This window comes from Pteropus medius, unplaced genomic scaffold, assembly GCF_902729225.1.
Source record: "Pteropus medius unplaced genomic scaffold, Ma_sr-lr_union100, whole genome shotgun sequence".
NCBI lineage: Eukaryota > Metazoa > Chordata > Mammalia > Chiroptera > Pteropodidae > Pteropus > Pteropus medius.
Window position 1 is genome coordinate 911,161 of NW_024342648.1, and position 10,940 is coordinate 922,100.

The window sequence follows — 10,940 nt, forward strand, 5'->3', positions numbered from 1 at the left end:
GCGCAATGTGCCAGACCTCAGCGCAGGTGTGAGCTGTGCCTTCGAGGAGGTGACGGAGAACGAGGCCATCCTGCTGCCCTCCGGAGAGTTGCGCTGCCCCTCGCCCTCCCTCCAGGAGCTCCAGGCTCTCACCAGGGGGCACGGTCAGTGGCTGGGGCTGCTCGGGATGGGGGCACTGCCTGTCGCCGGCTGGCTCACGGCCGCACTTGGGCTTGCTGCAGGGGCCACCCGCACCGTGCGTCTGCAACTGCTTTCTAAGGAGACCGGCGTGAGGTTCGCCGGGGCCGACTTTGTCTTCTACAACTGCAGTGTCCTTCAGTCGTGAGTACTGGCCCTCCCGATCTCTGTCCCCACGTCTCGTTGTCCCTCGCTATGTCGTGCAGACCTCGGATGGGTCCTGGAGCCTTCTTCCTTTGGTTCCCCATGTGTCCCATAGGAGGAATGCTGAGGGGGGCAGGCCAGGTCTTCTCTGTTGTTTCTGAAGCTTCTCCCCCCTAGGTGCATGTCCTGCGTCGGCAGCCCTTACCCCTGCCACTGGTGTAAGTACCGCCACGTGTGTACCAGCCACCCCCACGAGTGCTCCTTCCAGGAGGGCAGGGTCCACAGCCCCGAGGTGAGGCGGGAGCCGTGCGCGAGGGGGCTGGGCTCCGCATGCACTCGCCTCTGGCTTTTCTGTCTTTGATCTCATCGGTTTCCTGGAGCCTCCTCGATGCGGGGCTGGCCCAGCTGGGCCTGGACAGCGCGGTCGGCGTGTGGCTGATGGCGTTCTCCCCCGCAGGGCTGCCCCGAGATCCTGCCGAGTGGGGACCTCCTGATCCCAGTCGGCGTCATGCAGCCTCTTACCCTGCGGGCCAAGAACCTGCCGCAGCCGCAGTCGGGCCAGAAGAACTACGAGTGCGTGGTCCGCGTGCAGGGGCGGCAGCAGCGCGTGCCCGCCGTACGTTTCAACAGCAGCAGTGTGCAGTGCCAGAATGCGTCGGTGAGGCCCCCTCCCTGCCATCCCCGGGCCTGTGCTCCGCTCTCTGGTCTGGAAGCCTCAGGTGGCTGTGGCTCATGTGGTCCCTGTCCTTCAGTACTCCTATGAAGGTGACGAGTATGGTGACACCGAGCTGGACTTCTCTGTGGTCTGGGATGGAGACTTCCCCATTGACAAGCCTGCCACCTTCCGAGGTGAGGGGCGAGATGGGGCTGAGGAGCTAGCCTCCTGGCACAGAGTTGGCATGAGCTGGGGCCAGGTCTAACAAGGGGCCCCTCTGTCAGGGCCCGCAGAGGCCTTGGCTCCCCGTGGATGCTCCCCAGCAGTGCCCTCCCTGCCCGCAGCTCTCCTGTATAAGTGCTGGGCACAGCGACCCAACTGTGGCCTCTGCCTCAAGGCTGACCCCCGCTTCAGCTGTGGCTGGTGCATCTCGGAGCACAGGTGCCAGCTGCGGGCCCACTGTCCAGCCCCCAAGACCAACTGGATGCATCCGAGCCAGAAGGGCAGCCGCTGCAGCCACCCCCGCATTGCCCAGGTTAGTTTCTGCCACCCTCTGCCCACTGGGTACCCGGGGCTCTGGGCCCACCTTCTCGCCTTCCCGTCCCGCTCTGCAGATCCATCCACTCATGGGGCCCAAGGAGGGAGGCACGCGGGTCACCATCGTGGGTGAGAACCTGGGCCTCACCTACCGAGAGGTGGGCCTGCGGGTGGCCGGCGTGCGTTGCAACTCCATCCCCGCCGAGTACGTCAGTGCCGAGAGGTGAGTGTGGCTGTGCGGGTGCTCAGGCTGGTGCTCCGAGGCTGGCCTTGACCTTCTCTCCCCCCGCTAGGATCGTGTGTGAGATGGAGGAGTCACTGGTGCCCAGCCCGCCACCAGGGCCCGTGGAGCTCTGCGTAGGCGACTGTTCCGCTGACTTCCGCACGCAGTCCGAGCAGCTCTACAGCTTTGTGGTGTGTGAGCTGCCTGCCTCTTCCCACGCCCACCCCTTCTGAGGGGGTGTGACCCCACGCTGGGCTGCGTCCTCTCTCGCCTCACAGCCGCTTCTCCCACAGACCCCAACGTTCGACCGCGTAAGTCCCAGTCGGGGCCCAGCTTCCGGGGGTACGCGGCTCACCATCTCCGGAAGCGCTCTGGATGCTGGCAGCAGGGTCACGGTGACTGTGAGAGATGGCGAGTGCCAGTTCGTGAGGTGGGTAGGGCCCTGCCAGTGTTGGGCTGGGCACTGGACGGGGGGCGAGAGGGATGGGGCAGGGCCAGTGAGGGCCTTGGGCCACCCGCTCCAAGCGCCCTGCTTACCGACATAGGAGAGATGCCGAGGCAATTGTGTGTATCTCGCCCGTCTCCACGCTGGGCCCCAGTCAGGCCCCCATCACCCTGGCCATCGACCGCGCCAACATCTCCAGTCCCGGAGTCCTCTACACCTACACCCAGGACCCTACTGTTACTCGCCTTGAGCCCACCTGGAGCATCATCAAGTAAGATTCTAGGGAGACTGGGTCCCCGAGCTCCTGTCCTGGGGCTTTGCCTGGCGACTGGAACCTTGGGCATCGAATTACACCGACTCTGAACCTGAGCCCTTACTGGCAGAGGGGGCAGGGTCCTCCCAACTATGTAGCACCTGGCACCTGCCCGGCAACCCAGGTATGGGAAGCCCCAGGCCCCCATGGCAGCCTTCATAGCTCTCTAGGGCCAGGCTGGGGGCAGTGGCGGACAGAGACTGAGGCCCCTCCTCCCGTCCCCAGTGGAAGCACTGCCATCACTGTGAGTGGGACCCACCTGCTGACAGTCCAGGAGCCCCGGGTCCGGGCCAAGTACCGAGGCATCGAAACCACCAACGTGAGTGCCAGCTGCCCTCGCCCCACCCCTGACTCTGCCACCCGTGGCCTCATGTGCTGGGCTACCCACCCTTGTCCACACAGACGTGCCAGGTGATCAACGACACTGCCATGCTGTGTAAGGCCCCTGGCATCTTCTTGGGGCGGCCGCAGCCCCAGGCCCAGGGCGAGCACCCTGACGAGTTTGGCTTCCTGCTGGACCACGTACAGACAGCCCGCTCCCTCAACCGCTCTGCCTTCACCTACTACCCGGACCCCAGCTTCGAGCCACTGGGGCCCTCTGGTGTCCTGGACGTCAAGCCTGGCTCCCACGTGGTGCTGAAGGTGCCGGAGGAGTGCAGGGGCTGGGAGGGCCAGGGTGCTGGGGAGCCCTGGCGGACCGTGCCTTCCATACGCAGGGCAAGAATCTGATCCCCGCGGCAGCCGGCAGCTCCCGCCTCAACTACACCGTGCTGATCGGGGGCCAGCCGTGTGCACTCACCGTCTCAGACACGCAGCTGCTGTGCGACTCACCCAGCCAGACGGGCCGGCAGCCTGTCATGGTGTGTGCGCGGGCGTGGGAAAGCCACCCAGGGAGTGCGCGGTGGCTCTGAGGGTCAGCTCACAGGGGCCTGTTCCTGCAGGTGCTGGTGGGCGGCCTGGAGTTCTGGCTGGGCACCCTGCACATCACGGCCGAGCGGGCACTGACTCTGCCGGCCATGGTGGGGCTGGCGGTGGGCGGCGGGCTCTTGCTGCTGGCCATCACTGCTGTGCTGGTTGCCTACAAGCGCAAGACTCAGGATGCGGACCGCACGCTCAAGCGGCTCCAGCTCCAGATGGACAACTTGGAGTCCCGCGTGGCTCTGGAATGCAAGGAAGGTGCCTGGGGTTGGGGGTGCAGCGCAGGGTGGGCACGCCGGGAGCCCGCCTCCTCTCGCTCTGCTCACTTCTCCTCCCCGCCCCTCCCAGCCTTTGCCGAGCTGCAGACAGACATCAACGAGCTGACAAACCACATGGACGTGGTGCAGATCCCCTTCCTGGACTACCGGACCTACGCCGTGCGCGTGCTCTTCCCGGGCATTGAGGCCCACCCGGTGCTCAAGGAGCTGGATGAGTCCCTCGCGGCCTGCCTCACTCCCCGTCACCCCCTCAGGCCACCGCCCCACCTTGAGACTCCCTGTCCCCACAGACTCCTCAACGTCCGCTTCTTCGGGCAGCTGCTACACAGCCGCGCCTTTGTGCTCACCTTCATCCACACGCTGGAGGCCCAGAGCAGCTTCTCCATGCGTGACCGTGGCACCGTGGCTTCGCTCACCATGGTGGCCTTGCAGAGCCGCCTCGATTATGCCACAGGGCTGCTCAAGCAACTGCTGGCGGACCTCATAGAGAAAAACCTTGAGAGCAAGAACCACCCAAAGTTGCTACTGCGCAGGTACTGTCCTCCCCCCGAGCCCCACCCTCGGTGGGCCCAGCCCCTGACCGGCCCCGCCCCCTTCTAGGCCTGGGCCCCAGCAGCCTTTCACCCTAGGACAGAGTCAGTGGCCGAGAAGATGCTTACCAACTGGTTCACATTCCTGCTGCATAAGTTTCTGAAGGTGCGCTTGGCAGGTGGGCCGCGGGGGAGGTGACGTGGGGAAGCGGCTGGCTGTCGGGCAGGCAGCAAGCCGTGCGGCTGCCCCCTGCTGCAGGAGTGTGCCGGAGAGCCACTTTTCCTGCTCTACTGCGCCATCAAGCAGCAGATGGAGAAGGGCCCCATCGACGCCATCACGGGCGAGGCGCGCTACTCCCTGAGCGAGGATAAGCTCATTCGGCAGCAGATTGACTACAAGACGCTGGTGAGTGGGGGGGGCCAGCTGTGCAGGGCTTCGGGCATGGGGGGGAGCCTCGCCTGGGACCCACCCTGTGCTTCCCCTCACCCTCAGACCCTGCACTGCGTGTGCCCGGAGAGTGAGGGCAGCACTCAGGTCCCGGTGAAGGTTCTCAACTGTGACAGCATCACCCAGGCCAAAGACAAGCTGCTGGACGCTGTGTACAAGGGCATCCCCTACTCCCAGCGTCCCAAAGCTGAGGACATGGACCTAGGTGAGGCCCCCTTCCTCTCCTCCTGGCCCCCGCCTCGCGGCTGCATTACTTTGCCTGGTGCTCGTTCTCCCCATCTGGGCTCTGTTCTCTGAGCTGGACCTCAAGGCCTATCTGTGGCCTGCAGAGTGGCGCCAGGGCCGCATGGCCCGCATCATTCTCCAGGACGAGGATGTCACCACCAAGATCGAGTGTGACTGGAAGAGGGTCAACTCGCTGGCCCACTACCAGGTGAGGGGCTTGGGGCCCACTCGCCCCCCAGGGCCACCTGGGAGCTGCAGCCCTGCCTTGAAGACACAGGAGCAGGGGTGCCCTGGCTCCTTTCTGCTCTGGCCCCCGAGCTCACAGGCCCTCCCCAGGGAGCCTCGGGAGCTGTTCCACGTACCCACTGCAGGGTCCGCGCGGGTGGTGTCTCGGGCCTCTCGGCTTCTTGGCCTCGTGTACTGCCCCCTCTCTGTCTCTGGGGTCTCCAGGTAACAGATGGTTCCTTGGTGGCACTGGTGCCCAAACAAGTGTCTGCCTATAACATGGCCAACTCCTTCACCTTCACCCGTTCCCTCAGCCGCTACGGTAGGTGTCCTCGTGTAGTGGCCTCTGCTGGCCCTGTGCCTTTCGAAGGCTCTTACCTTCATGGGAAGCCCCTGTCTGAGCAGCCGGCATGGCTCTGGTGGCCTCCCCGGGCCCTCTCCTTGGGAGGTCTCCGGTTCCTTAGAGCCTAGAAGTGGGGCGGGCCAGCAAGAGCAGACAAGCTCCCCTCGGTCTGCTGGCCTCCTGGGACAGAGTGGGGCCAGAGCCCGAGCGATGGCTGGTGTGGCCCCACGGCCTAAGGGGCGAACTGGTCCTCTGCCCCAGAGAGCTTGCTCCGCACAGCCAGCAGCCCCGATAGCCTCCGCTCTCGGGCACCCATGATCACGCCCGACCAGGAGACAGGCACCAAGCTGTGGCACCTGGTGAAGAACCATGACCATGTCGACCATCGTGAGGGTGACCGTGGCAGCAAGATGGTCTCAGAGATCTACCTGACGCGGCTGCTGGCCACCAAGGTGCGGGCCTACCCTGTGCCACCCTGGCCTCAGGGGCGCTGGCCTCACGGGGAAGCCCTGCTCATTGCCAAGCCTCCGTTCCCTATGTTTCTGCTGTGCCCCTGCAGGGCACGCTGCAGAAGTTTGTGGATGACCTCTTCGAGACCGTGTTCAGCACCGCGCACCGGGGCTCAGCCCTGCCCTTGGCCATCAAGTACATGTTCGACTTCCTGGATGAGCAGGCCGACCAGCGCCAGATCAGTGACCCTGACGTGCGCCACACCTGGAAGAGCAACTGGTACTTCCCTGTGCCTGGCTGCTGCGGGCTCCTCTACGGCGGGTGTTCAAAAGAGGCTGGTGGCTTTGCCAAGACTCAGGGACCACAGGGGCAGGGCGACTGACGGGGGTCGGCGTGGTCATCCACGCAGGATAGGACTGGCGTCCACGGTGCCACCAAGCGAAGAGGGCGAGTGAGTGCGGTTCATAGGCGGGCTCTGTTTAGCTGGTTGGTAGTTGGCCCAGCATCCAGAGGTGGCCCTTAGCCCTCAAGGTTCCGCACAGGGCGGAGATGCTGCTGGCTCGGCCTAGGCGGTAGCATTTCTCCTGATGTCTTGCTGCCGGAGGTCCGGCAGAAGCTTAAACAAAAGGCTGTTAACCTTAAATGTGTCACTTTTGCTGCTCTGGGTGAGACGTGGGCTGGCCAGACAGGAGCCAGACAGGGAGCAGGGAGAGGGTGCTCGTGGGGGCACCAGGCAGCTGCAGGTGTGTGTGTCCCCGCCCAGCCTGCCCCTGCGCTTCTGGGTGAACGTGATCAAGAATCCGCAGTTTGTGTTTGACATCCACAAGAGCAGCATCACGGACGCCTGCCTGTCGGTGGTGGCCCAGACCTTCATGGACTCCTGCTCCACGTCCGAGCACCGCCTGGGCAAGGACTCGCCCTCCAACAAGCTGCTCTATGCCAAGGACATCCCAAACTACAAGAGTTGGGTGGAGAGGTGGGTCCCTGTGGCCCCGTGCCGGGCAGTCCGGGGCCACTGCTGTGGGCCAAGGGAGGCGGGCTGGCTTGTTCGAGGTGGGCCGACGACAGGAAAGAGGCCCAGAGGCTGGCCTGGCAGCCGGGGCAGGGCCTTTGGCTTTTATGTCACCTGCCCGCGTGACCTACTCAGAGTCTCAACAGGTATTACCGGGACATTGCAAAGATGGCATCCATTAGTGACCAGGACATGGACGCCTACCTGGTGGAGCAGTCCCGCCTCCACGCCAGCGACTTCAGTGTTCTAAGCGCTCTCAGTGAGCTCTACTTCTATGTCACCAAGTACCGCCAGGAGGTGTGTGCTACCCCCGGTTTGGCAAAGGCGGGGGGCTTGGTGGGGGCTGAGGAGGGTCACAAGGAAGTGGAGAGGCACAGCCCATCTATCAGACTGCTCACGATCCCTCCCTCAAGCAGGCTCCTAGGTGCTGGCCTTTGCGGGACTCAGAAGAGAAGCTGCTGGCTAGAGTACAGAGTTCTGGTTGGGAAAAAGTTGAGGGCCAAGGGCACGGGGGTGGACAAGATGAAGGGGCGGAGCCAGAAGGTGGGCACGGACAGCCCTCCGTAGGGCCTGTGGGATCTGTGGACAGAGGTGTCAGTAGGCAAGGGACATAGAGGTGTGGTCTTCAGGATATATTCTTGGCTGGAAATGTGAACGTGTGAGCCAGGACATGGCCCTGAAATCCTCATGCCTGGGTGAATCCAGCAAGGGCGGCCCGCGGGCGTAGAGGGAGAAGCGACCGGACCACTGAGCCCTGGTGCCCTGGGACAGTCAGAGGGTCCGAGAAGAAGGGGAGCGGGCAGCAGAGACGGGAGGGGAGGCCAGCGGGGTGGGAGGGACCTCAAGGGTGCTGAAACGTGTGAGAGGAACCCCCCGCCCTGGGGGGTCATAGGGGAGGGGTGATCGGCTCTGTCAGGTGTTGCTGCTCGTCAAGGGAGGGACCCCCACTCCTCCCCCCCGGTCCGAGAACACTGGCTGGGTCTGGTGACAAGATCATGGAGACCTGGATAAGGGAGGTTTGTGGGGTGAGTGAGGGGAAGGGAAATGGGAAATCGGAGACAGAGAGCCTGGACCACTCTTGGGAGGGGCTGCGCTCTGGCTGTGGAGAGAAGAAAAACAGCTGGAGAGGGATTTGGGGTGCAAGAGAAGCCGGAGGGTGTGTTTGGAGGTGAGAGATTGGAGCCCTTCCCGTGTGCCCAGGGCCCCTGGCTAGGAGGGATGCGCTGAGACGTGACGGGGGAGGAGGGGGAAGAGCTCAACCTAGGGAGGGGGCTTCGCCCAGGCCGCCCGGACCCTCTCCCACAATCCCAGTTCCGCGCCCTCCTCCCCCCAGGTTCTCACCGCTCTGGACCGAGACGCCTCTTGTCGGAAGCATAAGTTGCGCCAGAAGCTGGAACAGATCATCAGCCTCATGTCCAGCAACAGCTAAGGGTGGCCGAACAGCTGAGGAGGGGGCTCCTCAGTCCTGGGCCGTCCTCCCGTCGAGGCGCGGGGCTCACGCCTGGGTCTCAGGGCTGAGCCCAGGATTAGGTGGCACGGGCGAGGTCACCGGGACAGTATGCCCCCGGCACACCTGGGCCCCCTTCATTAGTGCCTTGCTTTGGGCCCTGCAGGCGGGGAGGGGGTGACAGGACCGAGCCTCCCACCCAGCAGCAGCAATACCCCCAGCCTCCTGGCCTTGCGCCCAGGTGTTGTGACAGCCCTTGCCCTCCTTGCTATTTATACCCCCAACCGCCTATTTATTTAATTTATCTCCACTTCACAGTCTCCATCTGTAAATACGTGTCCCCCTGGGATGTCGCCACCCTCACTCACCCTCACTCCTTGAGTCATCCTGGCTCCCTTGTGACTGTCAGCCTTGGCCTAGCTTCTGGCACCTCACCCTTGCCACGGCTGGCCCCACCCGTTCCAAGAAGGGGGCCTAGGCACCAGCAGCACTTGGGGTGGGGTGGTACACGAGAAGCTGCCCTCGGACTGTGGCCGTGCCAAGGGGTCCCCCTGCAGCTGGGCCACAGCGTCCCCCTCCGAACTTCCTGGGGATTGGACTGTACGTTCTCACGGGGCCCTGTTCTCTCTGAGCACCTGGAGACCTGGACCAGGCGTGCGCCAGGGCCTGACTTGGGCCTGGGGGCTCCAGAACTGTCCTCCTGCAAGCCCTCCTGCCAAACTTCCTCAGTGTTGTCTGCACTTGCCCTGGACCCCGTCTCATCCTTAGCTGCCCTGTCCTGCACCTGCCCCAAGGGGCCGAGGCGGCAGTGCCTTACTCCTTTGTTCTGCCTCTTCCGAGGAATCTGGCCCCGTCTCGCGGTCCCGGAAACCCAGTTCTCTCCTGTTTTGTTGCATGACTTTTCCTTTGTTCATGTAATTTTTTTTCCTAATTAAATGTCGGGAAAATGCAGTCACTGTGCGGCTTTGCCCTTGGGGCAGGTGGGTGGTCGGTGAACATGGGAAGCAGGTGCAGAGGCTTTTGGGCTCCAGATGAGCTGGACTTTCTTTATGGGAGGAAGGGTAAGTCATTATAGAGTTCCTGGGGACTTAAAGAGGTCCAGGACCGTGTTCAAGTCATCGGCAAGTGCTGGTGGCTCCACCTTAAGATCCATTCAGAATCTGTTCCCTTCTCCTCATCTCCACTGCCCCTAGCCTTGTCTTGGCACCCTTGTCTCTTACCTGGATGCCGGTCTATCCCGTTTCTGCCCTGCCCGCCCTCAGCCTAGTCTCAACCTGGGAGGCACCGGGATCCTGTTAAGATATGAGGTGGGTCCTGTCCCGCTCTATTCAGAACCCTCCAGTGGCTTCACTGGCATCCAAACTGCTTCATATATGACAACTCATTACTATCCCAACTCATTACTATCTCCTTTGTGATGTGCCTACCTACCCCTTATTCACCCCCCTCCCCACAGAGCTGTAAAGGTAGAGCAGGTGGGGAGAAAGCGGAAGGCAATTTTTATTTATTTATTTTTTCGGCGAGGCAACCCTCGGTTGACCTCACAGATTGCAAGGACCTTGTCAGCTTACGATCCCTTATTTTTTTAATTTTTTTTTTATGTTTTACGCCTACAGAACCTGGTCTTCCTAGGTGGTCTCCCATCCAGGTACTAACTAGGCCCGACCGTGTGTAGCTTCCGAGATCAGTTGGGATCGGGCTTATTCAGGGTGACGTGGCCACAGACGGAAGGCAATTTTTAATAGAGCGATCAGGACCGATATTTGAGTGCACCAGGTGACTACTTGGGGGAAGAGAGTTCCAGACAGGAAAGAGGCAGTGCAAAGGCCCTGAGGCAGGAGGGGGCCTGGTGTGTCTCAGAAAGGGAAGGGGGCAGATGTGCTGGATCGGAGTGAGCAAGGTAGGGAGGGGAGGGGACCAGCGAGGACGTGAGTGGGACACACAGTGGGCTTTGTAGGCCACTGGAAAGGCTTCGGCTGTGTCTCTGAGTGACAGGGGAGCCCAGGGTGGGTTTGGAACAGAATTCCGTGACCTGACCTAGGTGTTAAGATGGCCAGCAGCTTCAGCAGTCCATCCGTGGGACTGCGTGGCAGACTGTGGTGATGCTTACGCGACCGTCTGTGTTTGCCAAAAGTCCCAGACCCGTATACCTAAAAAGGGGGACATTGACAGCATAGGAATTAGACCTCACTAATCCTGACTTCAAACACAAACAAACTAAAAGGAGGTAAAAGACCGAAGAGAAAGTTGCATGATCCAGGATAAGGATTCAAGCTCAGACAAAGGGAAGTCCCAGGCTGACAGCTGTGCGGGCAGCCTGGAGAGAACCAGGCGGGAAGAAGAGAGCGCACCAAGGAAAATGGTTTTAAAATTGACCATTTTGAGGTTACAGAAGCTAAGCCGAAGAAGAACTAAACTAGGCAATTTTTAACCTCAGGGAAAAAAGAAACCCCAAGGAGCGAATGGACCTATTTGGGGAGGAGGAGGTGGGAAAGCGGAGTGTATACTGGTATAAAAAAGTTAAATTTTCATCTATCCATCAAGAATTAAGAATGATTTCTTTTTAAAAA

General features: G+C 61.9%; 1 protein-coding gene and 1 pseudogene across 1 annotated transcript; one reads left to right on the forward strand and one right to left on the reverse strand.

The window, feature by feature from the left end:
- Position 1: 1 nt before the first annotated feature.
- On the forward strand, positions 2–9,321 carry PLXNA3 (plexin A3; the record flags this gene model as incomplete). Its single annotated transcript, XM_039867036.1, has 25 exons — positions 2–143; positions 222–321; positions 499–613; positions 779–979; positions 1,074–1,170; positions 1,321–1,511; positions 1,591–1,736; positions 1,807–1,927; positions 2,030–2,166; positions 2,282–2,452; positions 2,720–2,813; positions 2,897–3,136; positions 3,211–3,354; positions 3,436–3,670; positions 3,761–4,223; positions 4,320–4,386; positions 4,480–4,626; positions 4,714–4,873; positions 4,998–5,101; positions 5,344–5,440; positions 5,723–5,913; positions 6,021–6,190; positions 6,675–6,887; positions 7,070–7,220; positions 8,257–9,321. Coding segments are annotated over 25 exons (3,993 nt in total), but the record flags the coding sequence as incomplete, so codon positions are not given.
- A 656-nt stretch (positions 9,322–9,977) lies between these two features.
- On the reverse strand, positions 9,978–10,096 carry LOC120605950 (uncharacterized; annotated as a pseudogene).
- Positions 10,097–10,940: the final 844 nt, after the last annotated feature.